Below are 27424 nucleotides of genomic sequence, written 5' to 3'. Positions count from 1 at the left end.
CTTTCTCCCCTCTCTCTCTCTCTCTTTCTGTTGCTCTGTCCAGATGACAAAGAGAAAGCCAAGATCAACTCAGAGGAGCTGCAAATCAAAAAAGTGAAGAAGAAAAAGAAGAAGAAACACAAAGAAGGGGAGAAGCACAAGCATGTGAAGATGTACCACCGGTCCTGCCAAACCATCTGTGCTGGCCTGCTTCTCCTCCCTCCCTCCTCCACGTCCCCCACCTCGTCTTCCTCCCCCTCTGAAATAAAACACGACTCCTCCCTATCTTTATTTAAGTCCCCTCTACCTGTTTATCCTCCACCTAACAACAAAAGCTCCCATCTCCCGCCCTCCTCTCCTTCGAAATCTCACCTGAACTCTCTTCACAACTCACTTAACTCTCCGTTGTCGTCCACCACGTCACCTCTTTCCTCCCCAACCAAACACCAACCGCAATGCTCGTATCCCGGTATGGCGGATCTGGAGTTTGCCTCGTACATTCACATAGAAAACCAGCCTAACGGAGGCGCCTTAGTGGCTCACGCCTACACGTCGCAGCTCTCCTCTCTCTCAGTGGACCAGAGGGAAAGGTTTGCTCAGGAGTTTGTCACGTTGGTGTTCAGTGAGGACGCGTCCCAGGTGCAGCATGTGTATTGATCAGATTGATCTTTGAATGTTGAGTTCAGTGCAGTGTTGTTTGCAGCTGCAGTGTAGCACCTGCTGCTGACTATGTTTCATTAAAAACACTGTTTTTCTTTACCCTTTAAGTTATGTAGACGGGGGATGCACTGATCTGCTATTCAGATGGGTTAGGCAGGATTCAGTCAGATATTTTCATAATGTGAATGAAAAGTGAGAGCTTGAAGCTTGACCTTTTTGTGTGTTTACAGCTTTTCTCTTCTTTGATTGCAAAAGTTTTTGTACTTGACTACAAACTGAACTTTGTCAAGGGATTTCACATGACAGAAAAGCTGTTATTTCACTAATAAATAGCAGTTCAGTTAATATATAGTCTTGGATTTATTAATTTATATATTTATTTTTTCGTGAGTTTGTAGTTTAGACTTGTTGCCTAAAACCGTCACAGATGCTCAGAGACCAGTCAGTTATCTCCTGACAGCCACTGGTTGCTAGGGAAAAATCTGTTATCCTTGATACCACTTTCAGTCATTTAGTGGTTGTTATAGGATTTTTAGTTGCCAGGGGGTTGCCAACTACTCCCATATCTTTAACCATAAAAGAATAAATTGCAATCTTTTCCTATAGTGACGACTCAACATTATTAATTTCATAATGGTATCAGATCAGTACTGTGGGTATTTGTAGCATATCTGTGATCAAATGAATTGGATTGGTGCATCCCTCATTTATACTTAAACTCTTAGACTAGTAATTTAAAATCCTTTTCCTAAACCATCATCTTGATCTAAATTAAAACTGCTGACTGTTTTGCAGGCTGCTCGTTATGTCATGGGAATCGTCCACGGAGAAGCCAAGTACCTGCCGGACTTTTTGGACTACTTCTCAACCAAGTTTCCGTCGGCTCCGGTGAAAATGGAAATAATTGGAAAGAAAGACATAGAAACCACGACTATGGCTAATTTCTACTCTCAGGTCAGTCGAACACAGGCACATAAAGGGGAAGAGTGGTGTAATAGATGTGGTGCTGTATGTGTGCTGTGGCTTGGATATTATTGGAACTGATACAGACAGTTCTGCAACCATGCTGACTAGTTGCTTTTCTGATTTACACCGTTTTTGCTGCTGCTTGTGCAGTTTTGAAGCAGTTTCCCCAGAGAGCAAAAAACAAATGTCAAGCTTTCAAACATGAAAAATAAAAGCTCAAAAGCATCAAATGGAAAAGGCCACATGCTTCCATGTTACTGTCTGTCGTTTGCATCAGTCTGGGTGTTACAACCGTCTATGAAGACAGGAAATAAGGGATATGTAGTATACACTTAGAAGGTTGTGTGATGCAGGGTAAATTGAGGATGCAATGTGAAGGCCAGGATAGATGATGTCATGCTAGGACTGTCCATGCAACAGTTGCAAGAAGAGGTGGAGGCCTTTTGTCATGTTGTATATGCAAATGTATAAACATACACACACTTTTGTTTCTGGCTTAAATGCATTATGTTGCTTTCTGTGGTGCGATGCATGAAAAACAGTTGTTTTTAACAAATGGCGTTTGACCTGAGAAGCTACAGCTCTGTGTTTCCTCTACACTTCAGTGCTTTGCTTTTCTTAATCGGAGTTAATCTTGAAGTGACTTTTGTATAAATATTGTTTTCCTCAAGGTTTGCATAAAACATTTTCTTAGCAGTAATAGCAATTTTTCTGTCACTGTAGAAGTAAATACAAGGGCTGTTTATGAAGGCTCAACCTTTTTTGTTTCACGAGTGCGAGTAAAATTCAATAAGAATTGTAGGAATTATTTTTAGTATAATGTCTTTAACAGATATACGGTAGTGTGTGAAGTTTTACACTTAAAAGTTAAGCGAGATGGCTTTCAGAAGTAATGCCGTGTGCAGTTCAGTCTGAATTATTCATTAGTTCACTTTATACCAACTTCAGGAAACTGAAATGGACCAAGTTGGTGTTACAGTCCTCAAATGCAGCAGTTTTTTGTTGTTGTTGTTGTTGTTGGGGTTTTTTATACAGGTACCTCTATTGATCTAAAGATTTGAAGACAGGAATTAGAGAAGTTATGATACCAGAAATTTCTGAACCAACTTAGACTCTGAAAACTGAAAAAAAAAGGAAATTATTAAATTATTTTTGGAAAAAAAACAAAACAAAAAAAACCCTGAAGAAAAACAAAACAAAACACAGATCCAAAGCATTTTACTGTTATATCACATCCACAGCAGGGAAAAAAGAACATATTCTTTTTTGTCTCTTGATTTTTTTTCTTTGCTGTAAAAAGGCTGATGGGGTATTGTTGTCACCCTGCTAGGGCACCTAAGTTCAGTTAGTAAGGGTGTCAACTAAAATCTCGGGAGATCAAAACTTAGAGATTTATAATCTTGTGAATACAATAATTCAAGAAGGAAATCACCTGGGATTTTTAAATTGAAAACTGAAATGAAAACTTGACTGTGATAACTCAAGAACAAGCTAATGGAAGATTTTGAAAGTGATACCATCGGTGTGTCTACTAGGTTGACAGATAGCACTTGTGGTGTGCAGTATGTTCAGGCCTTTGGTGTTGCTGAGCTGACCGGTGCAGTGTTTTGTTTTATTTTTTTTTAAGAGTGCACCATATTGTTGATTTGGCAGCTGCTCAAGTTTGGGGTTTTTTTCCCCCCGCAACTCAATGATGGGCTCCTTCTGACATGAATGCAAGTTCAACACTTGGAATCAGCTCCAGAGCTTTTATGCATTCAGCTTATGATAACAAGGGAACAGGAACTGGCCCTGCTTTGCCATGAAGCTTCTCTTGAAAATGGGATACTGTGTTTAAAAATGAATGTAATTCCTTAAGCTGTTAATGTGAACATTTTTGTTAAACCCCTTTAATTAAAGCTGAAAGTCTGCACTTTAATCACAGTACACCTTAATTTTTAAATAAAATATTAAGGTTGAGATGTATAAAATGGACATTTAACACTGAGTGGGCGCTGCTTTGAAAAGAATGGAACAACACTTCTCTCTTATTCAGCTTTAAATGGGGAATTATCAGACTGTCAGAGACCTGTGGTGCATGAAGCTTTTATCAGTCAGGCAGCACAGTTATAGATGCATAGTTCTCTATTAACATCCACTACCCCTCTGCACTAAAAACCTTCTTAGTGGAAACCCAGCTGTACGCATCAACTGCGCAGAGTTCCTCTTTTCTTTTCCCCTCAGATGAATATTAAATTTATTTACATTCCACTGATTTTTCCTAACTCCTTATCCACCTTGGTGTCATGGGTCGGGGGACTGGAGCCTCTCCCAGATGTCACTGGGAAAAACACACAGACACATCCAAACCTGCTGCCAGTTTAGAATCACCAGATATTAACCTATCGTGCATGTCTTTACTGTGAAAGGGAGCTGGAGTACCTGGAAAACACGTGACTCCACACAGAAAGGCCATTGCGTGCCAGGTGGACTGAACCCAGAGCCTTCTTGCGACCAGGATGACGATGCTAACCATTTCACCCATTTAGAATATGGCCTACTAAGGCAACAAGTAGCTCCCAGCTCTTTTTTTTATCAACAATCCCTAATGCTAGCCTAAAGATGAACGCGTCAGCGTTTGTGGATCTTGGGTGATTAGCTTTGCTAGAGCAGTTGGCAGCTGTCACAATTTGCAAAGATAACTTTTCAGGCTCAGAATTAACATTCTGAAGACATTTTCAATGCAGAGTTGACAAGTGAAATTCATTCATCTTGAGTTTAGTGTAAAGAGTAAGTTGACTGGATTTGAGGTGCTTAGAAAAGCTTGAAGTATTGCATCTGTTTTTAAAAAATGCTGGCTTTAATTGTCTTTAAGTATTATGCCACTACACTTGCTGCTATTATTCCACATATTGTTTCCCAGTACCTTTAAAAAAAACAAACTATTTAAAAAAAACAAAAAACTGCCAAGTTTTCAGATATTTGTCGTCAACTTGTTCCAGTTCTCCCTGGTGGTAAATATAGAAAGTAAGGGAAGAAGGTGATGTGATGATGGGGAGGGAAACGTAATGATTAAATGAAAAGACTGGATGGCTGCTGTGAACATGAAAAAGTTGTATTGTTGTGGCTTTAACCATCTGGTCGAGTCATCTGCTTCCATCTGTTCAGAATTAAAACGGCTTTTGGCATTAAACTGATGTCTGATTTCGCAGACTTAATGACAACATTATCAACGACATCAGCGTTGTGTGCAGCACACGTTTGGACGTGGCTGTTACTCTGACGCTTCTTAATCTTGAGATATCAACGTTCAAAGCAAGTGGACATACTTGTTAGAGAGGGAAGAGACTATTAAAAGCATATAACACAAGAGGCTGCATGAAGCATAGTCTAAAATAGATGAGAAAGAGAGAATTTTATATAAGAAATGTGACAGAAATGGCAGCGAAGGGATGAGAGGGAAGAAGTCGAGTTAAAGACTCTGAGAAATGACTGCTGTCAGCCAGGTGGTGGCTTCACGGTAAAGCAGGTTGGAGACTCACCTCCATCAACAAAAAGGTGCTTTTCTTCTCAAACCTCCTGACCACTTTTCGACCCACAACACTTTTGAGGACAGCGGGAAAAACTAGAACTGTTTATGTAGGTGTGTTGCTGGGATGGATTGTCTCCTCTGGGCACAGTGACAAAGCTAGACCTTTTCATTTCAAGTTGTCCCATGTCTATAGTTCACTAATGAAAAGCTTTTTGTTGCCTCAAACCTCCTGAGTGGCTTTGTACTGAGATACCGCCTGCTCTTTTTCAATGTGAGTACAGCCAGGATTGGTTACCATACTCTTGTAAAGAGTGTGTGTGGTGTACTACAGGGGGTAGATCAGTTTGTGCGTTCTAATGCTCTCCTTCTGGCTGTTTTCTTCTTTTGTGTGGAATATTCATAATGTTTTCTCCCTGTATTTCCTTCTGTTTTTGGACAGTTTTGCCTCCACAGGAACACCTTGATCTCAGCATGACTGTGAATCAATTAAATCCAGTTGAAATGAAAGCATGAAACATCCTTAATGTGTAATTTTTGTCTAAATTTCCCTGCAAACCTGTGTCCCGTGCTGTCCCTTTAAGAGTAATGTTCCTTGCAGGGCTAACGTCATTGTCCACTGGTCTTGTTAATTTTTTTTCCCCTCCCTCCAAGCTCTCGGCAGTGACCTTGGGAAGTACACTTACAGTCCACACACACACACACACACACACACACACACACACACACACACACACAGACAGATGTGAGCACGCATACTGATAGTAAATACACAGGAACAAGTGTACACACACACACACACACACACACACACACACACACACACACACACACACACACAGACAGACAGATGTGAGCATGCATACTGATAGTAAATACACAGGAACAAGTACACACACACACACACACACATATATATATACAGAGATTAATGTTGTATCATCCCCATTTCTCTCCCTCCCGCTGTGTTAGTCTGTCTCTCTTTTATCTCTCTCCTCCATGTTTCTGTTATCGAGCCATAAATGACTGGACCGCTGCTTTTTGTTTGGTGTGTGCAGAAAGGAGAGCAAAGCAAATTGCCGCCGCTTGCAATCTTTTCTTCTTTGTTTGTGCTCAAATTTATCTCCCACAGTATGAGACACAATCACCCATACACTTCTCCACGAAGTTACTTGCGTACCTATAGCAATTGATAATGAATAGCGTGTAAGAGAGGATGTTTGTTATGCTCACAATGTGACCGCAGGCACCGAAGTTGCTTTGCTGCTGCTCAGGCTGCGTGCCTGTATTTTGTATTCAGCACCTGTCTAAAGCCATTTTCAGTACCGGTAAGAATTATGGAAGATTACAGCTCTCCATTTTCTCAGGGCAAGTACAGTCCAACAGTCAATACGTGGTGTGCTAGGACGCTGAGGTAATTTGGTCTTTCTCCTTTTAGTCACTGAGAGCAATGATGTCGGTACGTCGTCAAAAGATTAAAACGAGGCGAAACAGCACAATGCAGCTTTTTAATATTTTATTAATCTGTGCTCATAATGTGCTTGTGTTAATGCTTTATCACTGCAGAAAAACATTCACAGCAATGCCTCATATGTAAATGAAGTAAAAGCCAGCAGGTTTATGGGTCAGAGTGGGGGAAAAAGAAGCCCAGTACTTTATAAATGTGTAAAATCATTGACTAGAATAGAAATATCCTTTATTGTCCTTCATTAGGGAAATTCAGCATCAAAGTGACAGGCAGATGGAGCTTGCAGATTCACACAAAAGTAAAGAACATATAAAATAAGAGACTGTACAGTAAGTAAGTAAGGGCAGCTTACAACTTAATGCAAACAAATACTGTATAGTTCAAAGCAAATACTGGTCAAGAGCTCAGAAATTCCGATTATACAGAGGAAGATGTTGCAACAGTTTGAAAAGATGAGACTTTGTGGTGGGGGGGTCAAAAATCCTATATCAGTGCTGAGGGTTTGTCTGAGTGGCGAGCCCAGTCTTTCAGGACAATACTACCATTTAGCTGGCTCTCTAAGACGTATTCCCCAACCCGCTGGTGAGTAGTTGCAGGAGGCTGCTGGTAGTCTCTGTTCTACCGCTATTACTCACCAGGTACTCTCCGAGCTGTAGTAAAACTGAAAAGTATGACAGAAACCAGAAACTGTTTGTTTTCAAAGTAAACATTGCTCCTTTTGATATGTGCTGGGAGTAGAGTCAAGGCACAACTTTTAGTTGTTTCTGGTTTATGTCACACTTTTTGAAGTTTTACTACCACTCTGCCAGTAGCTCCCAACTAGTTGGGTAATGCACATTTTTCCCATGTGACTCTCTGGACCTGCCTGGGACCCAATATTGCATAGAGGAGGTTAACAGCAGTTTGTAGGTATTTCACATTGACTACACCATCAGCTTTTTACTATATTTCAATAGCTTCTTGACTTAGCCACAGACTTCAGTAAAATGAGTCATCGTAACTGAAAAGACAGGATGACAGTGCGTTTTCTTCTCTCTATTTGCTGAAGTCCTCTGACCTCCACAGTAGGCGAAATTGAGACTGGCGTGAATAAATTAGGTGACAATTTAGTATGAAAAGTTGTGACAAATTTGCTAAACCTGCAATAAATAGGTGAAGCACGATAAGAACTGCTGTGAGTGAGAAGGATGGTAAACAAACGAGCTGAGATCATTTAGTCTCGTAAAAAACACCACAAACAAATTTTTTTGTTTGTTATTTTTGCCTATAATTTTGAGTCCAGCTGCTGTGCTTAGACTAACATAGATATTTCTCTAGGTGCTTTCTTTTTGAGAGATGTTGTGCCCCTAGGCTAAGATGGTTAATTTTTCTCATATTAAAAATAACAAACAAACAAAACAAAAAACCCCTGATTATTCAAATCTCTAAATTGAGAATCCTATAGCTACATCGAATGCCGGTTATCGGCATGTGTAGCTCATCTGATTCTAGCTAAAGCCTCATCCTGTGTAGGCACCTTGCTCCAGGCTTTTGACGCTCACTGACCTGAAGGAAACGCTGCCACGCTCAGCCTCCACAGTGTACCTAGAAGTTGGCTTAGCATCAGTGTGGTGTCGCTTTAACTTACAAGAATTCATCAGCAATAACAAAGGAGGCGGAAAGGGACCATTACATTATTTTTAATTGAAGTGTGGATGTGCATTCATTCACGTCTCTCTCTTTGTAGCCGAGCCAAGTGGGAGATTGTTAAAGAGAAGCATGTCCAATTGTGTTTGAGGCACCAGTCAGCAGCCAGAAGCTTTGTTGTGACGCATGTACGGAAATAGACTAATAAACCTAGCACTCTGCAGTCTGGCTGGACATAATGATCAGCGAGAGAATTGGATGAGAGGGAGAAAAGAATTTAAGAGATATGCGGGGGTGAGGGAGAGGTTGGACAGATTAGTGAGATGATGGTATGACATGAACTCAGCAGGAGAAGGTCAAAGATGAGTTGATGAAGGAAAGAGAAGCTTGTTACAGAATTAACAAGTGAGGGAGCCAGAGGCGGAAAGGAGAGCAGGAAGGAGAGAGGATTGATCTAATAGGCTTCCCACCAGGGATGTTAGCATTATGAAGGAAGGAGGCAGAGGAGGAGATGGAGAGGCTGACGGAGATGAGAGGGGGGAAAAAAATGGGTAAGGCGAGTAAAACACCAAGTGAAGTCAGTGTTTACAAGCACGTACGCAGAGAAGAGAAAGGAATGGAGCATCTTGAACACTGTAGCTCAGAGGAAGTCTGTCAAATTTCCTGTTTCCTTCTGTTTGCCTTCACTTGAAATAGAAAAGGTGTGTGTGTGTGTGTGTGTGTGTGTGTGTGTGTGTGTGTGTGTGTGTGTGTGTGTGTGTGTGTGTGTGTGTGTGTGTGTGTGTGTGTGTGTGTGTGTGTGTGTGTGTCAGTACCAGTGGGTGTTAAATTTATCCGTTCATTTGAGTCACAGGTCGCGTTTCCTAATAATCCTCTTGTGATAGTGAGAGAATATTGTCTTTGCAAACAACATGGGGGTTTAGTCAGGTGTTAAGTTACGCACGTGTAAACACACGCGCACAAAAATAGAGACTCATAAGCGCAAACACTTATAATCATGTAGAAAAAAAAGAACACACACACACTACAAAAATACATGCACACACTGTGGCTAAGAAACATTGTGGAAGCCAGGAATTACTTGTAAGCCCGATGGTGTTGGAATCAACACATCCCCTTCTGTGTAACTAGGTCACTGACTCAGTGAGACTATTTAAAGTTGTCTTTATATGTCTTTATGGAGTCAGTATGTCAAGCTTTTAGCCAGTGTCATCTTATGAGGATATTAAACCGTGAACAAACAGCCACGTGGCTCGGCATGACTATGGATGATACACTGATTTATTTTTGCTAGTTTAATATAGAATTAAAAGCTGTAAACATCTGTTCATCACAAGTGTTTGGACCAATTTACAAGGAATTATTAAGGTAGACATGTTGTTTCCTTTACTGAGTAAAAAACATGTTCTACATACTGAAGCTGCCAGCATTCACAGTCTTCTAAGCTACTGTTGGGGATCTGGTACCTTACATATAAAAAGGCACCTGGGAGCTGCTAAACACCCTCCCCTTCAGTCCTTTTACAATTTAGTGTTTACATCTTCATTACTTCCCCTTCACTTCCCTCCTCCCATCTTTTCAAACCTTCACTCATCTCTCCTCATCAACACCCCTCCCTCCTTTTTTTTTTTTTTTCTTCGACCCTTTGGAATTACGAGGATTTCTGCATTTATTAATCCTACAATGTGCTCTGATCTTCATCTGAGTCACAGTTAGATATTTTTCTCATTTTTGTCTCGCTTGCATTTCACAGCTTGTCTTCCCAAACTTTCTCTTCCTCTTCTTTACACATTTTTCTCTCCATCTGTCTCTCTTCCCCTCATCCTTTCTCTCTTGTGTATCCTCTCTCGCTCTCTCTCGGTCTCTTTCCTCCCTCTGGTCTGCCTCTCTTCCCTTCTCTCTCCCTTTATCTCTGCCTCGTTGTCAAGTGGTGACTCACTGGAGGCGTGCAGCCAAGGATTTGGCGTGCGCACAGACACACATGCATCGCGATCAGCCAAGAGTACCGCATGCAGGCCACATGCTGCACGTACTGCGCGCACATGCACACACAAAAGGCACTGCTGAGGGCCAAGGGTATGAGAGGCGGGTTAGAGACACACAGTCACACAGGCGCGATGCTCTGTCAGCCAAGTGAAAAGCAGCAAACAGCGTTGAGTCACATCACTGGAGCAGAAACATCAAAAGAAGGCACCAACACACACACAGTGTCTATTTTGACACCCAGTAATGATGCACAGCTTCTATGCGGATCTCTGCCTCCAATTCAGATTTTCGTGTGTTTCCAAATTGGCATGAATAATATTATATTTAATATAAATAATATCATCATATAACACTTGCTGTAGGAGGGAGAAAGGGACCATTATATTATTTTGCTTCCTGTCATTTGTTTATCACTTTTAGCTGTTTATGATGTCTTTGCCAGACACTAAATGCCTAATATAGTGTCTGGCAAATGGTCTGTCTTTGAGCACATAAATCCCACCCACCTGTTCTTCACACCTTCTGTTTGCAAGGGGCAACCAATCAGGGAAAAGCTGGCTTAAAGGAAATTAAATTGTTTATTTCACGTAGTGGATGAACTAATACCCAGTTTATGATGAACAAGTAGTTTTTGGAGCTTTATGCTTTTATCAGAGTGCAGTGGAGAGCAGACTGGAAAGTAGGGAGAGAGGATGACTGGGGGAAGACACGTAGCACAGGGCCTTGGATTTGAAGCATTTAGGCTTGTGGCATATGGTCACCTGCTCCACCTGTGAGCTAAACTGGCACCCATTCATGTTTGTTTTAACTATAGACTATACAGAGTTACTCTAGTAGAGTCCAGCAGGCAACTATACTAAGCTGGAAATAACCACAATTAATTCCCTCCATAAAAATTGTTAGATGATTTTAGGTGTTAAAAAAAGGTATTAAAACAAAACAAGTGGGTGAAATGCTCTTTAGTAGGACTGGTCACCAGGTAACTGTTGTATGTTAAAAAGGAACTCAGATCCTCTAGACCAGCGGTCCCCAACCTTTTTTGCACCATGGACCGGTTTATGTCTGACAAACCTGTACCAAAAATAAAAGGACTTAATAATAGCACACGGGAAACGATGCAGGGAAACAGATTTAATAATAAAAATGATAAAAAAAAAGATAAAAACTGATAAAAAAAAAACCCTAAAAACCATAAATTTCACACAGGAGCCTCAACTCTCGTGCCCCAGTACCAAACAACTCATGGACCGGTACCGGTCTGTGATCCGGGGGTTGGGGAACGCTGCTCTAGCCCCTGTTACAACAGTGGGAGGTCTTTAATGAGCTTGTTGAAGGTGCTACAACTTTCCCAGATGATGATTATTGACTATTAGTTTCCATTTATCACTTTGCATGATATGTTTATTGTTAGAGTGAGAGAATGTGTTTTCTTCTGAGTTGGATTTGAGAGTGAAATGATAAACAGTGGGTGTGTATCACATTGAAAATGGTTTGTTTGAACTGCACTCCTTTGGATGAGAAATAATAAAGCTGTGATTTACAGTTTGCCAGGGAAACTTGTTTTAAAATTCGATTATCGTTATAATACCTCTGTGTCTGTGCACAACACGAAAGAGAATGTTAAATATTAGCGTTTGCATGCTTCTAGCTAAACACTGAACTGAACTCCCACTTTATGATTAATTATGCAGCAGGAATCAACCTCACTTCACCATAACACAGAGTATGTGCGTGTGTTTGTTATATTCCCGCTGCAGGTGAAGAAAACCTACAGTCATGGCACATACAGAGCTGGGGCCATGAGACAGATTAGCCTGGTGGGAGCTGTGGACGAGGAGGTCGGCAATTATTTCCCAGAATTCCTCAGCATGCTGGAAGAGTCACCTTTCCTCAAGGTGAGTCTGGGTGGGACAGCAGCGTGGCAGTAATCCTGACAAAGACAGAATGACTGAATGGAAAACGTGACAGAAGGATTCAAACAAACAGATAAGATTTGAGCTTGAACTGGATATGGAAGTGAGTCCGCAAAATGTTTGTCTCCGACCTGAACTGAATGCAGTGAAATGCCTTTTAGAAAAAAGTAGCCGACAGAAAATAATAATACTTTAGGAACTGGATTTTAATCTTCTTTGTTTTAGCCAGAAGAGAGCCATTAAAACTTTGCTGGGTCGGCCCAGATACTCATCCTTAGTATCCTCTTGAGACATCCTTATTAATCGCTCATTGCCTCATGCTCTAAAAGCATTCATTTTCATAATGTGCTACTATTTGTTCCAAGAAAACATCATCTGTTCTAGTAAAATTGTGCACGCTTAGTCAAGCTGTTGTGTGACGATGTTCAGCTGGCTGACATAGTGTCATCCCTGAACTCTAAAGTAGGATTTATTTACTCTACTTATTTACTTCCTAGTACCACATGTATGGTCTCATATTGCATTCAATAACTAGACTATTTTGACGCATTTGCACCGCTGATCATTTGGAAACACCAAACCGAGCAGATGGAGAATACTGCAAGACAAAACACCTAAGACTCTCAGCAGTGGCTGGCAAATGAGAGGCATGTCAAGCGATTGACGCAGCTCCCTGTTTTAGTCCAGGAAGTTGTTTCTGTCTGCAGGAGCAGACCACGAAACGCTGCGTTTACTCACTGCTGTCCCTTAAATGCATGAGTGACAGGCTCGTCTTCTGTTTGCTGTTCTATGTTGAGACTTCAAATCTCCTGCTCGCGCTGCGGAGGAGTGGCGTCGCACGCTGAATATCAAAAGACGCACATCCTCTGGCGTTTCCTGTCTATGAACGGCTTTGGCTCAGATTCAGCACCCTCCGAATCATCCTGGGTGCCAGTGACAAGTTTTGCCAGGGGAGCAGTTTTTGCACACGAGCTAAATAAAACACTTGATGAATTGGTTGCCGACTAAAAAGGCGATGCTTTGATTTTTATTCCCTTGTGTCTTCACTTTCCCTCCTCCTTCTTTTCCTCCTTGTCTGTCTGGCTCCAGAGGACTCTTCCATGGGGAACGTTTTCCAGTCTGAGGCTGATGAGTCCCACAGAGAGCGACGACGGTCCTATAATGTGGGTCAGACCAGGAGAGCAGATGATACCTGTAGCTGATATACCAAAGTCTCCTTTTAAAAGAAAACGGTGAGTCCAACGGTGAACGGCAGACTGCAGATGCGCACAAATAAGGCCAACTCACGTTTCCAGTTCAGTGAGACAGATGGAATTAGGAGGGATTTCGCTCTTTATGAATGTTGTTTACAAGCCTCGGTGGTGTGTGTTTGTGTAACTTATTGAGCCAGCTTGCCTCTGTACCCTCCGTTCTGCCCATGAGGACTGATTATAGGCTAAAAAAGCGTTCCAATCTGAAGCAGCGTGCAGCTTTGTTGAAGCCGAGCTGCTCCAGATGAGACGATTACCCTCCTCTCTGCTTGCCTGTGCCGCTGCTGCTCAAACACGGCCTCTGCCTCATAATGCATGATGTCTGCGAGCGAGACCATGAGAGAGAACGTGTGTGTGTGTGTGTGTGTGTGTGTGTGTGAATGGGAGCGGTATGTGGCTCACCGCTAGGATGAGATCATCGTTACATCAGACACCACTTCACATGGCAGCCAGCCAAACGTGGGACAATGCACATCACACACATTCCTGCCTCGCTTCATTTATTTCTCTCTCATGTCTCAGGTCATTAGTGGTGGCATCGGTTGGTTGGTTGATTTTTAGCTTAAGAGATGAGTCAGTTGATAAGATGATGATTCTTTATTGGAAGAAGTCTGTGATTTCACGCCGATTTCAACTAAGCACACTTTTATTAGCAGCTTTAGTCCTTTAGTTCATAGGAGATGTCCTATTTTTAATTATTAGGTTAAGTGTGCCTGCTTTTCAATTTGTGTGCACCAAATTTCCTATATTATGGTACACATTAATGTGTTTTGTCTTTTCATGGTCCACTGGGTTTAGACCAAAGTTAGTAAAACTAAAAGTACATGTTGGAGGGGGGCAAATGAAACCTTTCAATTAACGGAAATAAAAAATAAAACCAGACTTGCATGTAGGAAATTTCTCAATCTTTCACCCGCCTTGCAGCTCCGGCCTCATTTCTCTGTCCTTGCTACCTCCACAGATAGTTTCTATTACAGTCTGTTTTCCGCTTCTTCTTGACTTCTGTTTTCTGCTTGAAGTTGATTTATTGAGGACTTCACATGCTGCTGTTCTCAGGAGCTCAGGTGTTTTTCATGTCTGTCAGTGTGTGAATAAGAAAAGAGACATCAAAAAAGAAAGCATGTCAAAAGAAATATGGAGAAGTAGTGAGGAGGAGAGGAGGACGTGATGTTTGCAGCGAGTCCTTGTCTCTTTGCGGCGCTGCTTTTTATTTCTCAGTAGTTTCAGTGGAAAGGTCAAACTGTTGTGCCTTTCTGACAGCGCTGAGACTCTCAGTCTGAGAATTCAGCTTGATTATAGTGGTCAGATGATGAAAATAAACCAAAATATTTCAGCTCTTGGTGAAAGGGCGCCACGCTCACACAGATTTACTGTAATTGCATAGTAGAAGCGGCAGCAGCAGCCGGGGCCAGCACCATTTTGAAGAAAGACAGAGGATTGACGAAGAATGTGATGTGAGCGTGACAGCCAGCGTGAGCTGATCAAACCCGCAAAGCTTAGCAACGAAGAGACAGAGGTAGAACGCTTCTGAAAGAAAAAAGGATGTTAACGTGACGTTAACCTTTTATTTCAAGCACTTCACACTTTATGTGCTCTGCACTGTCTACTATACTTACACTGATATTTACTGAGCTGTTTTTACTACATTTAGTACCACATTTACTGCATTTTGATCTGTATTTGTGCTTTTGTTGTGTAGTTGAAATTGTTTTATTAGTTTTTTTTTAATTGCATTTTACTCCAGATTAACTTTTACCTTTGTTTTTTCATATTTTATTAGATTTTGTATACATGTTCCTGATCGGTTTTGCTTTGTCAACCTCACCTGGTTGACAAGGCAACCCACCAGTCCCTTCATTTCCCTTCACTTTCCTGTCAAATAAAGGCTTAAAATGCTCCAAATAAATAAACCACTAGAGAATATAACAAATGATCAGTTTTCAAACATGGTATCTAGGGCTGAACGATTATGGAAAATAATCTAATTGCGATTTTTTGCCCCAATATTGCGATTGCGATGCGATATGCGATTATTTTTTAAGGTCTTTGTCTTCTGTATTATTAAACAAAGACAAGCAATACATCATATAGTATGGCCAATACTATATTACATTAATTTTAAACTGTTCTTTCCTGGAAGACAGACCTCTGTTATGATGACATGAGGTGATGCATGAATTGATGACTGACATTTTTATTTAACTTCTTCAATCACAACAGTATATTTGAACATACACAATAGTTTATTTTTAGCTTACAAACATCTGAGCATAAAGTGCTGACAAGGAACCCTGGTGTAAACATTAAAATGAAAGTCAGTACAATGTGCAGATTGCAGAAATATACATAAAAAAAATCAGTGGCTTTACCACACTCAGTTTTTCGACATCTGTGAACTACTAGACAGTCATTCAATTAAAAAATAATATAAAATAAATAAAACTAATAAATAAAAAATACACACATCTTACTGATCTCTGCAGTCAGTAACATTACACATAAAGTGCAAACATAATAGCAATTGTATAAACACACACACAAACACGCCTTTAAAATTTAAAGGCGTGAAATTGGACGGTCTAGTTCTGATTAGCGTCACCGCTGTCTCGGTGGAGTTTAATAAACTCGGCCGTCTGCTTCTTGCTATCTAAAATATAACCAGACACTGGTGTAAATTCTCGACTGTCTCATACTTCTGTTTAATAAGTTTTCTGTTTGACGTTTAGTCAGCTGTGTGAAAACCAAGGAGGAACCCACCCGGGGGATTAATAAAGTTTTATTTTATCTAATCTAATAACTTTAATCTCAGCCAAACCGATTTACTCACGAACAAACAAAACACTGAAAAAAGCCCAACAATAACATTTTTAGGTTGTCTAAGTGACTTATATATTACGTTTAACCCGAGCAGCGAAACTCCGCGGTGATCTGAAAATGATGTGCCGGGAGTTGTGCCGTTCTCGGCCTCATCAGTAACCCTCGAGCTCCCGGCTAGCTGTCGAGCTGGTGGGTAGCAGACGCCTCTGAAAACGTCGAAGCACTTTTGCAAATATGGGATATCTTGATAAACCGAGCAGATATTTGATGTTTACACAACTACTTTCTCGCCTGAAAATATGTTAAAAGTTTATTTTGTGACCCAGAAAGATTAGTATGAGTAATTTTAAAACTTAGTAGCGGCCGCCATTGCTGGAAACTGGAGTTTGGCTGGGCCGCGCTATGAATTCTGGGATATGGTAGTAATTTGGACAGCCTTCGGCGCGTCGCTGTGACGTAATCGGTCTACAAATGCGGCCTCAGGAGGATGCAGCCCATGAATTTGGACATGTCCAGAGTATAATCGCAGCCTTTGCGGTTAGAAAATTGCACTTGATCATGTCGCGATATTATCGCAAATGCGATATATCGTTCAGCCCTAATGGTATCCCAATTATTAATATATCATATATTCTGGTATTATCTACATTTTTCAAAATATTACGGAATAGAGTTACACAACCATTAACAACATTTGTGTGCTTTTGTTGATGAATTTCATTTGGCACATATTACTTTGGGGCTAAATTGAGTTTTAAATGCAGAACCTGGCCAAAAATCAATATAATTAACACACACAAAAAACAGCTTTTGTATGTTCAGAGAGCATTGCTTTCCTCCATTGCTTTCTCCCTTTATATCCACATACTCCCCACCTCCCTCCTTCTTTATCCCACCAGCCCTATTATCTCCTTGCGCCCTCTTCTACTCATCTACCCCTCAGTCCTGCTTTAACTGGCAATAAAGGCGCAGGAATCTCTCCTGACATTTTGGTGCACACTACCAGCAGACACGGTGGGAGAATAACACGACCTCACATGTAGTTAAAGATTTGCAGCGGATGGTAGGCTTCAAAGATGTGCACATTCAGCACTCTTCCCTTTACGCTCTCCCTTTTCACAATTTCACTTACCAGCTTTCCTGGTTTTACATTTATTACTGTCAGCCTGCAGTCAGCTCAGACACACTGAGCTCTGTGTGTGTGTGTGTGTGTGTGTGTGTGTGTGTGTGTGTGTGTGTGTGTGTGTGTGTGTGTGTGTGTTTTTCATCTACCCCCATCCACTCTCTGCACTATTTTCCCCTGCTTCTTTCTTCCTCTTCCACCAGCTCATGCCTCTCTCTTCTTATCTCTGAATGAATGAACGCACAATTCAGCATTCAGCACGGGTAGTTTCGAAGCTTGTCTGTGTGTGTGTGTTACTCTCTCGAAGGACTCTCTCGCAAACTCTGTGCGTGTGTTTATACTCTTGTTTGAATTTGACTGCAGCTCCAGTGTGAGTCACTGATCCAGCAGTGAGCTGACTGCAGTACTTCTATTGTTTGGCAGCACGGCTCATTCCTATGCTTTTCCTTCACAGCTCTTCAGTCTGCACACATGAAGCCAAGCGCAGACTTCGTATGTGTACATCGTCTAGCTTTTGCCGTTACACTGCTTGAAACGCAGCTTGTGTTTTTTGGGCTCTATGCGAGAGAATGTTGTAGATCTACAATTTTTCACACTTATTTGTAAACACGCATTATGCCGGCAGCAAACACGGAACCATAAAGCACCATGAGGCAACTATTGTTGTGATCTGGCGCTATATAAATAAAACTGAATTGAATAAAATGATTAGATTTGGGAGTGGGGGGGGCATCCGGAGCTAGAAAATCTGACATATCTGTTGAAGGCCTGCAGTAATTGTGTAGACGCATTGTGGGTTTGTTGTTTTATCTTTCATCTTTTGGTTCATACTACATCTTGCATGTGAATCAGAGAAGTGCAATAAATTCTTACATTTATAAAATGACCTCAAATATGTAAATTATCTGCAGTATTTTATACTGTTAATATGTGTGTTATGTATCAAAGTGGAGGAGTTATTAATACATGGGTAAATTCTGTGTGGTGTGGAAACCAGACTGAGCATGAATGGTGCTTTGATGAGGGTTACACCCACAAATGTTTCAGAAACTCTCACTGAAGCCACAGGCTGAAACACGCCTTTTTCATCCTGCTTCTATCAAACATTAAACGTATCGACTACTTAACTGTGAGCGCTGACACTTTCATTAAATAACGCGCAGTTTTTAGGGATCTGTTTGTTCTTGTAAGTCTTTTTAAAACAAACATGCCTGCTTGTTCGTTAAGTTTACATCGGCTTACCCTCAGGCTGTGAAGTTTCCACGTTCTGGCTTAATAGTTGAGGTATACAGTGGATGTGAAAAGTGTAGACAACCCTGTTAAAATGCCAGATTTTTGTGATTATTAAAAATGAGACTACAATAAATCATTTCAAAATGTGTCCCACATTTAATGTGACCTGTAACCTGTATAGTTCAATTGAAAAACAAACAAATCTCTAACAGGAAACAATATGAAAAATAATAAGCCGAGTGCAAAAGTGTCCATACTCGTACACAAATGACCTTTTCATTTATGACAAAAATTCCAGCATGTGGATCAAGGATAAGGATTTTTAGATTAGATCCAGCTACACTGGATAAGATGAGGGAAAAGTAAAGACAAGATGTCTATGGGTCCTTAAAATATCTTAAATTTGATTGGATCTTAAATATTTCACTTTTATTTATTTATTTATGTATTTATTTGGTCTCTAAAGAATTAGATAGCATAATGTAATTGATCACCTGTTCACCTAAAGCTTTCAGAATATTTTTATATGTGTACGGACAGTTTGTGCTGATGCCAATTAAAGATTTTCCCCAGAAAATAAATGCAAACCAAAATAAACAAAAATTCCCCCAGTGCTTAGGCCTGGCCTGCTGCCCGTCTTGCACACACTGATGGAAACACTGGGGACGACTATGATGACGGCTTTGTTAGCCAGCGTGCTCATTAGAAAAGGGAAGATGTGACTTTCATGACAAATGGCTCACGAATAACAATTGTTTGAACTGACATTAATGTGTTTACTTGGAGAGAACATATTTTTCACTTCTGATGTGAAGCTTGGTGTAAAATTTTGTTCTAAGTGTTATTAAAAAGGTCTTAAATTTGACCTGCAAGCATCTAGGCCAAGTCATAGCTTTGCCAACTAATAAGGAACAAAGTATAACATGACATCAGCGCTGGCTGTTACAGAGGCGGCAATTGCAAAATTGTGGTTCAATGTCAATGTTTGAATCGTTTATCTATTTATTTCATTATTTTTGTTGTATTTATTTCCCCTTAAAGCCAAAAACAAAGCAGTCTTTATTACTTTATTATATGTTGTAAACGCTTTGACAGGCAGGATTTGAACATTTAAAATTTAGACTAGACGAGATAAATACTGGTTGCTGATTGTGGTAAAATCCATCTTATTTACAAATCATTTAAAGGCAGTATCGCTCTGTGTATCCCTATGGCTGATTGATTTGTTATTGTAGATGCTTCTGTCTCTGTCTTAGCTGATGCTGATAATACAACAGCAACAGCAGCAGGTCTCTTTGTGCTGTTATAAAGCAGACGGGAAAGAAAGAGCCTAGGAGAGTGAGCATCCCACTCACCTTTAGTCATTTCCTTCTTTATTTAGACAGCAGGGAAGCAGACGGGTGAGAAACACAAACTGTGTGGGCACGCTGTGTTTTTCTACTTTTTCACTCTGCTTTTTCTCTTAGCTCCGCAAATGAGGTGAAGAACCTGCTTCAGTCCCTACCCAGGACCAGCGAGCCCAGAGAGATGCTGTTCGAGGATCGGACGCGAGCCCACGCCGATCACATCGGACAGGGTTTCGAGCGCCAAACCACGGCGGCCGTGGGGGTGCTGAAGGCCGTATGCTCCGTAGAAAGGTAGGCGTTGAAGCGACAGTAGCGCACGCTGTAAATGTCAGACAGTTTGGTAAGCAGCCGTCTGTGTGGAAGTGACACACGCTCTGTATTTACACAGCTTAGTCACTGACGGATATCATATAATCCTTCTCTCTTCCCTCCCCCCTTGCTCGTTTTCAGCTTGGAGCCTCCTCGTGTAACCAAAGATGTTGTGTGTTTCCACGCTGGTGATTTCCCTTATGTAGTTCAGAGGCTGCAGTTGGACTTACATGAACCCCCGCTGTCTCAGGTGTTACATTACACACACACACACACACACACACACACACACACACACACACACACACACACACACCTGTGCTCACTCACTCCTATTACTCCCAGTAAATTGACCTTTATAATAACTCATATTGGATAAAGTGTTACCAAAATATCAACTGAGTGTAAACCTGATGATGGATGCTGCCACCCGGTGGACAATTTTAACCTCAGCTAGAGGTTTGTCTTAAGACAAGAAAAGACAAGTGTTACTATAGTAAATAATTATAGTTATAGTTCTTCTGTATTTATTTTTTGCTTATGTAGTTTAGTTTATTTCTCCGGGTTAATCTGCTTAGCAATCCTTGTTACGTAGATTATTAAGTAACGAGTAACGAGCAACAAGCTTTAATAGTCAGTCTGTTCACAGATGCCATTTGAAGTTTTCGATTAGTTTGTTTCCATGCTGATCTTTTGCACCTCACAGTTAGCTGCTTGTAAATGCAGATTGTTTTTTGGCTGCTGGTATTTGTTTTTCTCAAAATCAATGAAGGAAACTCACACCAAGTGATTAATAACCAGGCTTCTTGTTGTGTCCATCTGCACCCGCAGACATCTTTCCGTGGAGGAAGAATTAAATGTTAAATATCACTAGTCTCGATCCAGGTCCCTGCCAGACGTCCTCTGTGATCACCAACTGTTTTTTCATATTTATTTATGTATCATGTGAATTTTATTTAAATTTCAGAAAAATCCCCCATAAGATAAATGTTTATTTAAAGTGAAATAAATATTTGAGCAGTATAGTTAATGAATTACTGCCAAAACAATCTAACTTCACCAAAAACAACAAACACACTGCTCTTTTTTTTTTTACCTATTTTTAAAAAAATGACAAAAATACAAATTATTTAAAAAAACACATTAAAGTTCCTCTAGTCCTTTCTGCCAGCTTTGATTTTGCAGTCTGTGTAGCTTCTTTTCCTTTTTGAGATAAAGAGACTCCAGCTCCCCTTGTGCAGACTGCATAAGTACAACCTGCACTCAAGGAGATCAAAAGCAACTTCAGAGAACAAGATTTTGTCTTGCTGCTGCTGTTCTGACTCGTTATGCAAAGGAATTCTATTTTGAATTTATTTAATCTGTGAGTTTTGAATCGTGCGTCAGCAAAATGTCCCCCCCGGGGATTGGAACAAGCCTGCAGACCATTTCAATGCAGCTCGGCATCCTTAAAGGAAACCAAAACAACTCTCGAATTGTTAGCAAGAGGCTGCTGCCTTTTAACTTCATGCAGCCGGTTTTCTCAGTGTCCTGTGAAGCAGTGCATATCAGACAACTGGAAGGATGTAGGCTAATTTAAATCTTAATAAAGAATTTAAATAAATTTGTTTTCTAATGTTAGTAATACTTTCATTCTGACGTGTAAATGTGTTTTCAATCAGTTTTGCGATGCATGTCCTTTTGTTTACTTTATCTAAGTCAGCATGGCCCTCTGCTGCTCAAATTCTTATTCTCATGGTATTATGACATCTATTTTCTTCCTCTCCTCCGTTTTTAACCGTCTTCCCGCCCTCTCTCTGTACAGTGTGTGCAGTGGGTGGACGACGCCAAACTAAACCAGCTGCGGCGGGAAGGCATTCGTTATGCTCGCATCCGCCTGTGCCACGATGACATCTACTTCATCCCCCGCAATGTGGTCCACCAGTTCAAGACAGTTTCTGCTGTCTGCAGCCTGGCATGGCATGTCCGCCTCCTGCAGTACCACAAGGGAGAAGGGGGGGAGGAGGAGCAGAAGGAGAAGGTTGAGCTGAAAGTGGAAGAGACTGAATCGGTTTTTGAGGGGGAAAAGGAGGATGAGAAGAAGAGGATAAAGGATGAGGATGTTGAGGTTGAGGTGGCAGAAAGCAGGACATTGCCAACTGGCAGAAAGGAGGAGGACAGTGATTGCCTTCAGCATCCACCTCCCCCATCCCAGCCTGCTCTCTCAGCACACTCAGACAAACAGGAGGTGATGGAGAGGGCAGCTGAAGAAAGAGGGCCTAAACGGCAGGATTCACCTCCTGCAAAGGTGAAGGCAGAATCTCCAGCCCCTGCCTGCAAGAATAAATCTCCTCCACCTCGCACTATGTCCCCTCCTGCTTTCCTTCCTCTTGATCGGGACACAGAACCCAAAATATTATCTAAACCTCATCACCACCACCACCATCTCTTAGACAGCAGAACAACGTCTTCCAGTAGAAGTTCCTCCTCTTCAGCTTCTCCGAAATCATCCCCAAAGTCTTCCACCTCGTCAGCGTTTTCACCTTCACCTGTCGCAAGCTTGCATTCGACTTTTGCAGCTTCCCATCCATCTTCTACCTCTTCTTCTTCCTCCTCCTCTGCTGTGGTGTCCACATCTTCCCCTCTGCCAGCTTCCTCTTCATCCCTGACTAGTCTCAAGCCTGCAGTGGAATCTCTTCTCTCCACGCTTCCTCCTTCTTCTCAGCCTCTTCCTTCCTCGGAGTCAGATCAACCGAAGGACAAAGACTCGCTCCCGGTCACAGACACACAGACACAGGGGTGGTCACAGGGGTCGCCCACTGTGGATGTAAAAACACACCCCTCCGAAATCAACACATGGACTTACACAGGGATCGACATGCGGACACAAACACGCCCAGAGGCACAGACTCACACTTTAGACTCAGACTCCAGGACATCCGTGGATTTGCCAGTACATCCACCACAGGACGCCTCGAGGCAAGGAAACTACATGCAGCAATACACACCCCAGCATCTCCCACCTCCTCCCCTCCCTCAGATGCTTCCCCTCTCTTTCTCCCCTCTCCTGCCGCATTCCCACATCCCTCACAGACCTCCAGGGCTCCCCCAAAACACCCTCTCCAGTCCTTCCCTTCCCACACAGCCTCAAACGCTAAACTCTTTTCTCACCCAGAAAGCACCGCCACATTCGGTCCACCTGAGCCCGCTTCACCTGCATCACCAACCAAATATCACCACACAGTCCCAGCCGTACTTCCAGCCCCCACTAATGGCCTCCCCTCCTCTAAGCTCTCCCCTCACTAACACCCAGTCTCTCTCCCCTCACCTTTCCCATCCACACCAGTTCGCCAAAACCTTCTTCCCCACCCAGCATCCCGGCTTCACCTCCCACCCCTTCCTCCCCCCTCAGCCTTTCCTCTCGCAGCCGCCGGGTGCTTACCCCCTACAACCGCAATACCAGACCTCAGCATCCATGCAGGTTCAGCTCTCCCTGTCACAGTCTTTCCCTTACCCACCTCCTCCTCCACCGCCATCCTCCTCCCCACACCCCCCTCCCCCCCCTCTTCCTCCTCACCCACCACCTCAACCTCGCCCTGCTGTTTTCCCCCCACCCCCAAACCATGAAGAGGAGCCGAAGCAGATTTTATAGTAGTTTTTTGTACGTAATGAAACTCTTTTTAAATGACTGTATACGTATAAGGTTTCATTTTGGTTGTGCTGTTGTAAAACAATGTAAAATAAATAACTAAAGAGGGAGAAAGCAGACACAGTATCATAGTTTATCAAGCAGCGTTGGACTCGATATAACCCAGACCTCTGGACTGAACTGGCTTAGATTGTACAGATGCTTTGGTCGTGCACAGGTTAAAAAGTGTGATGGAGAATTCCTTTCATTTACAGGTAGCTTTGGCCTTTAGCCATCTGAACTCTGAAGGAGAGATTATTCAGGCTCAAATGAGCCCTGTCGTCTGCCAAACTGCTGTCTGGCTCTGTTTTTTTTGTTTTGTTTTTAAGTGAAGTGAGCATAAGTCCTTTCAAACATCAGATTATCTGTGAGCCTGTCAGATGTAGGAAGTGAAGATTTCTCCAGACTTGTGTCAGATATTTATATAAATATAGAATAAAGGTTGTAAGTGTGGCCTTTTTGTGAAACTTGCAGCTAATGCTTCCATTTTTGTGGCTTTTTTTTTCTCGTATGTTCTCCGTGCCCAAGACTGTTTCTGAAATAATGATGGATCACCGCTGGTGTATTGATTTAATGTTCCTACACTTCATTACTGTACTGCACTATACAGTCTATCACAGTACTTTTCCCTAATATTGTATTTAGAGCTATAATGCTATAATGTTGCTGTAGTTTTTTAATGCTACTCAACATTATCTGAGCTCCAGCATGCAGTAGAACTGCATTCAGTCAGGCCACTAAGAGTCACATTTTTCAAAGTACTGAGGTTGTCCTGTGCTGGCTGCCCTTAACGCCACAGTGGGCTCTTTGTGTAATTTTGCTGCTTTTCTTTTTGTTTTTCGCCCGTCTCCTGGATGTGTGCCAGGGTTTCTTAATTTTGAGAACAAGTTTTGTGAACAAACTCGACCCAGGGCCTCCAGAAGTCTCAGGAAAACGCATTCAGGGCACATCCTGAACCTCGATTTTTATCCCCTTAACCGGATCTGTGTTTTATTAACAAGCAGCTACGATGACAGCTCACTGTGAGCTAGGATTCAAAGAGCAATATCATACAGATGCAGCATAGCCAAGACATCCCAAACGTGACTCATCACAGCAGTTTTAGTGCGTGTGAAAATGCAGTTGGTATTATTGTGGAAACTTTGAGTCGAGACTTGCAGATTCCATTAGATTATCCACAGGGCAATTTCAGGTTCTTCCAAGACTGTAACTTCAGTGCATTCAGGCTCACTTTTTATTTATTTTTTTTTTATTTACACTTCGAAAACAGACGGTACGCTGTCAAGAGCTCGTTTCCAAAGCACTATTTATCTATTTACCTGAAGTCTGCTTTCTCTACAGTGTGGAGTCTATGAAATGTTTTATTTATGAACCACAGACTGAAGTGTTTAAAAGTACAGTAAATTATTTTATGTGGAATTTTTAGCAGCGCCTATGAAGAATATATGTTTCTCCAAATATCTGATCATGAGAGTCAAACTCGTCTGTCTCGGTGCATGTCACAGAGTTGTGTATCTTTGTTGGTGTCTTGATTTTGTTTTGTCTTTTTTGTTTTTTACTATCGATATTGCTAATGTAGCCCACATTTCCCCAGTGCCTGTCCTTAACTGTGAAATACTAGATGGTCCAGAGACATACAGTGAAGGGGTCTTAGTTTTAACTGGAAAATCAGAGCAAAGCCTTAAATTGGTGTCTAAAGCCGCTGGAAGCTCTCCAAACATCTGAGGTCGGAGGGTTCAGCAGTGTTCAGAAGGTTTTTTGGGTTTCTTTTCCTTAATGATTCGTTTCACCACAAGCCTGAAAAATTTTGGAAAATGACAGATAACGCCTTAGCTTTTTGTCGTCAGTTTGCCTCAACGTTCACAGTGAGAACTCTTCACTGTATGGCTCTGGGGGAGAGCGAGGTGATAATTAAGCACTTGATAACAGTTGTGAGGCGCTATGCCGCTCTTTATACGCTTTTTGGCTTTTGGATGTTACAGAAACACGACAGGAACTTCTCTATTTTTTTGTAGAAATGTGACAAAAAAGTTATGGCTGAAAACAAAAAGTCTTCAGGGGCTAGAATTGTTTTCACAGAGTTCATTTATCTCCAGTTTTTCTTTGTTTGTTTGTTTTCTGTTCTTTTTAACTGTCAGCACTGTAGTGTACATAATGAGTTTTGTAAAGGGGAAAGAAATACTTGTAGTGTGGTTTCTACTTTAAATATGAGCCTAGCTAATAAAAGGTTCAATGTTTGACTTGATTCTCGTTGGTCTGGTTGTGTTTTCTCCACCGTGCATGACACTCTTGCAAGACTTTAGTGCAGGTGGGAGTCGAGCCATTAAAGGTTGCCGCTTTAATCGTCAGGTGTGCGCCGACAGTATTGAAGAATTTTTAACAGTTAATGTCTTTCTGTGTGGATGATTTCACTAACAGCCATTTGTTCTTCAGTTTTGAGTGAAATATTATGAATCTGTAATTTAGCTTTTAAATGAGTGTTCACTATAGGTGCAACCATCTTTTATATACAGTTTATGTCAATAATTGCATTTTTTAGTAAGCTTCCACAAAACTTCCTGCAATAACTGAATTTTTTTTTTTGTCCACTTGGGGGCAGAAATATAAAACCGTCAACACTACCCTGACATACTCTGAAGATGATATGTTAAAAGTGTTTGCAGTGGGAGGCCTGATGCTAAAAAATAATCAATTCAACGGGCCCAAAAGACACTTTAAAGCTCCTTAGAAGTGAAGTCACATCCTTAGAATATCTGCAACTCTTTTCAAATAGTAGCAGCCACTGTAAAGAAAAAAAATACTACTTAAAGCATCACTCATGTGTTAAGTGTAACTTTACACTTTAGCCATGCGAGTCCTTTATAAGGCTTTGTGAATGTGCTTAAAACCTACAGACACTCATCTGACTTTGAAATTTACTGAAAGCATCTTTCTTATTTTCAAAGCCATTCCTCCACCTCTGTCCAGCATACACCTGCCTGTGTTTTCGGCTTCTGTTTCCCTGTTATGCAAGCCGCCCCCTCACTGCAGTCTACGGCAGTGAGCTCAGCAGTTTTTAACGGTCCAGATTTGAGTAGACGACACATACACAATGCAGTAGCTCTGTGATTCAAGGCTGCTGTGTGTCGGGTCAAATCCAGCTAAGAAGAGCCTTTCCTCCCTCCTCTCTTCATCCTTTCCTGCCAGAGGAGCTCAGCTGACCTTTAAAGTGCAGGATCGAGGCAGGAAGTTGTTGCAGAGACAGTGAAATTAGTTTTGGATCATTCATGATAAACCAACTCACTCAACTGTGAATGCACTCAGTCAGTGAGCACATGGTATTCTTTCATTTAGTAAATTACTGCGGGTGCTATTAATTTTATTCTGTTCATTGCTTTTTTATGTAGCATGAAATGTGAAATAATCCTTATGTACTCTGCAGATAGGATAAGATGTACTATATTTATTGCAAAAGTTGGGAATTTCCTGTGTTGTAACAGCCAAAATATTAAACATAAACTAAATAAATGGTTTATTAGAATAAAGTGGAACAGTTAAAACACAAATGATACTAAAATGAGTTAATTCAATAGG

General features: G+C 41.4%; 1 protein-coding gene across 1 annotated transcript in view; it reads left to right on the top strand.

The window, feature by feature from the left end:
• Positions 1-26084, top strand: part of LOC146650011 (uncharacterized) — a 41494-nt gene extending 15410 nt beyond the window's left edge. The window contains exons 3-9 of the mRNA XM_085386042.1: positions 44-618; positions 1435-1593; positions 11951-12088; positions 13196-13338; positions 19996-20166; positions 20326-20434; positions 21989-26084. Of these exons, the coding sequence (XP_085242168.1) occupies positions 44-618; positions 1435-1593; positions 11951-12088; positions 13196-13338; positions 19996-20166; positions 20326-20434; positions 21989-23815 (3122 nt within the window). The 3' untranslated portion in view covers positions 23816-26084. The remainder of the gene's footprint in view (positions 1-43; positions 619-1434; positions 1594-11950; positions 12089-13195; positions 13339-19995; positions 20167-20325; positions 20435-21988) is intronic.
• Positions 26085-27424: the final 1340 nt, after the last annotated feature.

This window comes from Rhamphochromis longiceps, linkage group LG17 (genome assembly GCF_057381845.1).
Source record: "Rhamphochromis longiceps isolate RC_006_pf linkage group LG17, R_longiceps_female_GT1.1, whole genome shotgun sequence".
NCBI lineage: Eukaryota > Metazoa > Chordata > Actinopteri > Cichliformes > Cichlidae > Rhamphochromis > Rhamphochromis longiceps.
The sequence above is the reverse complement of the archived record's forward strand: the minus strand, read 5'-3'. Positions and strand labels throughout refer to the sequence as shown.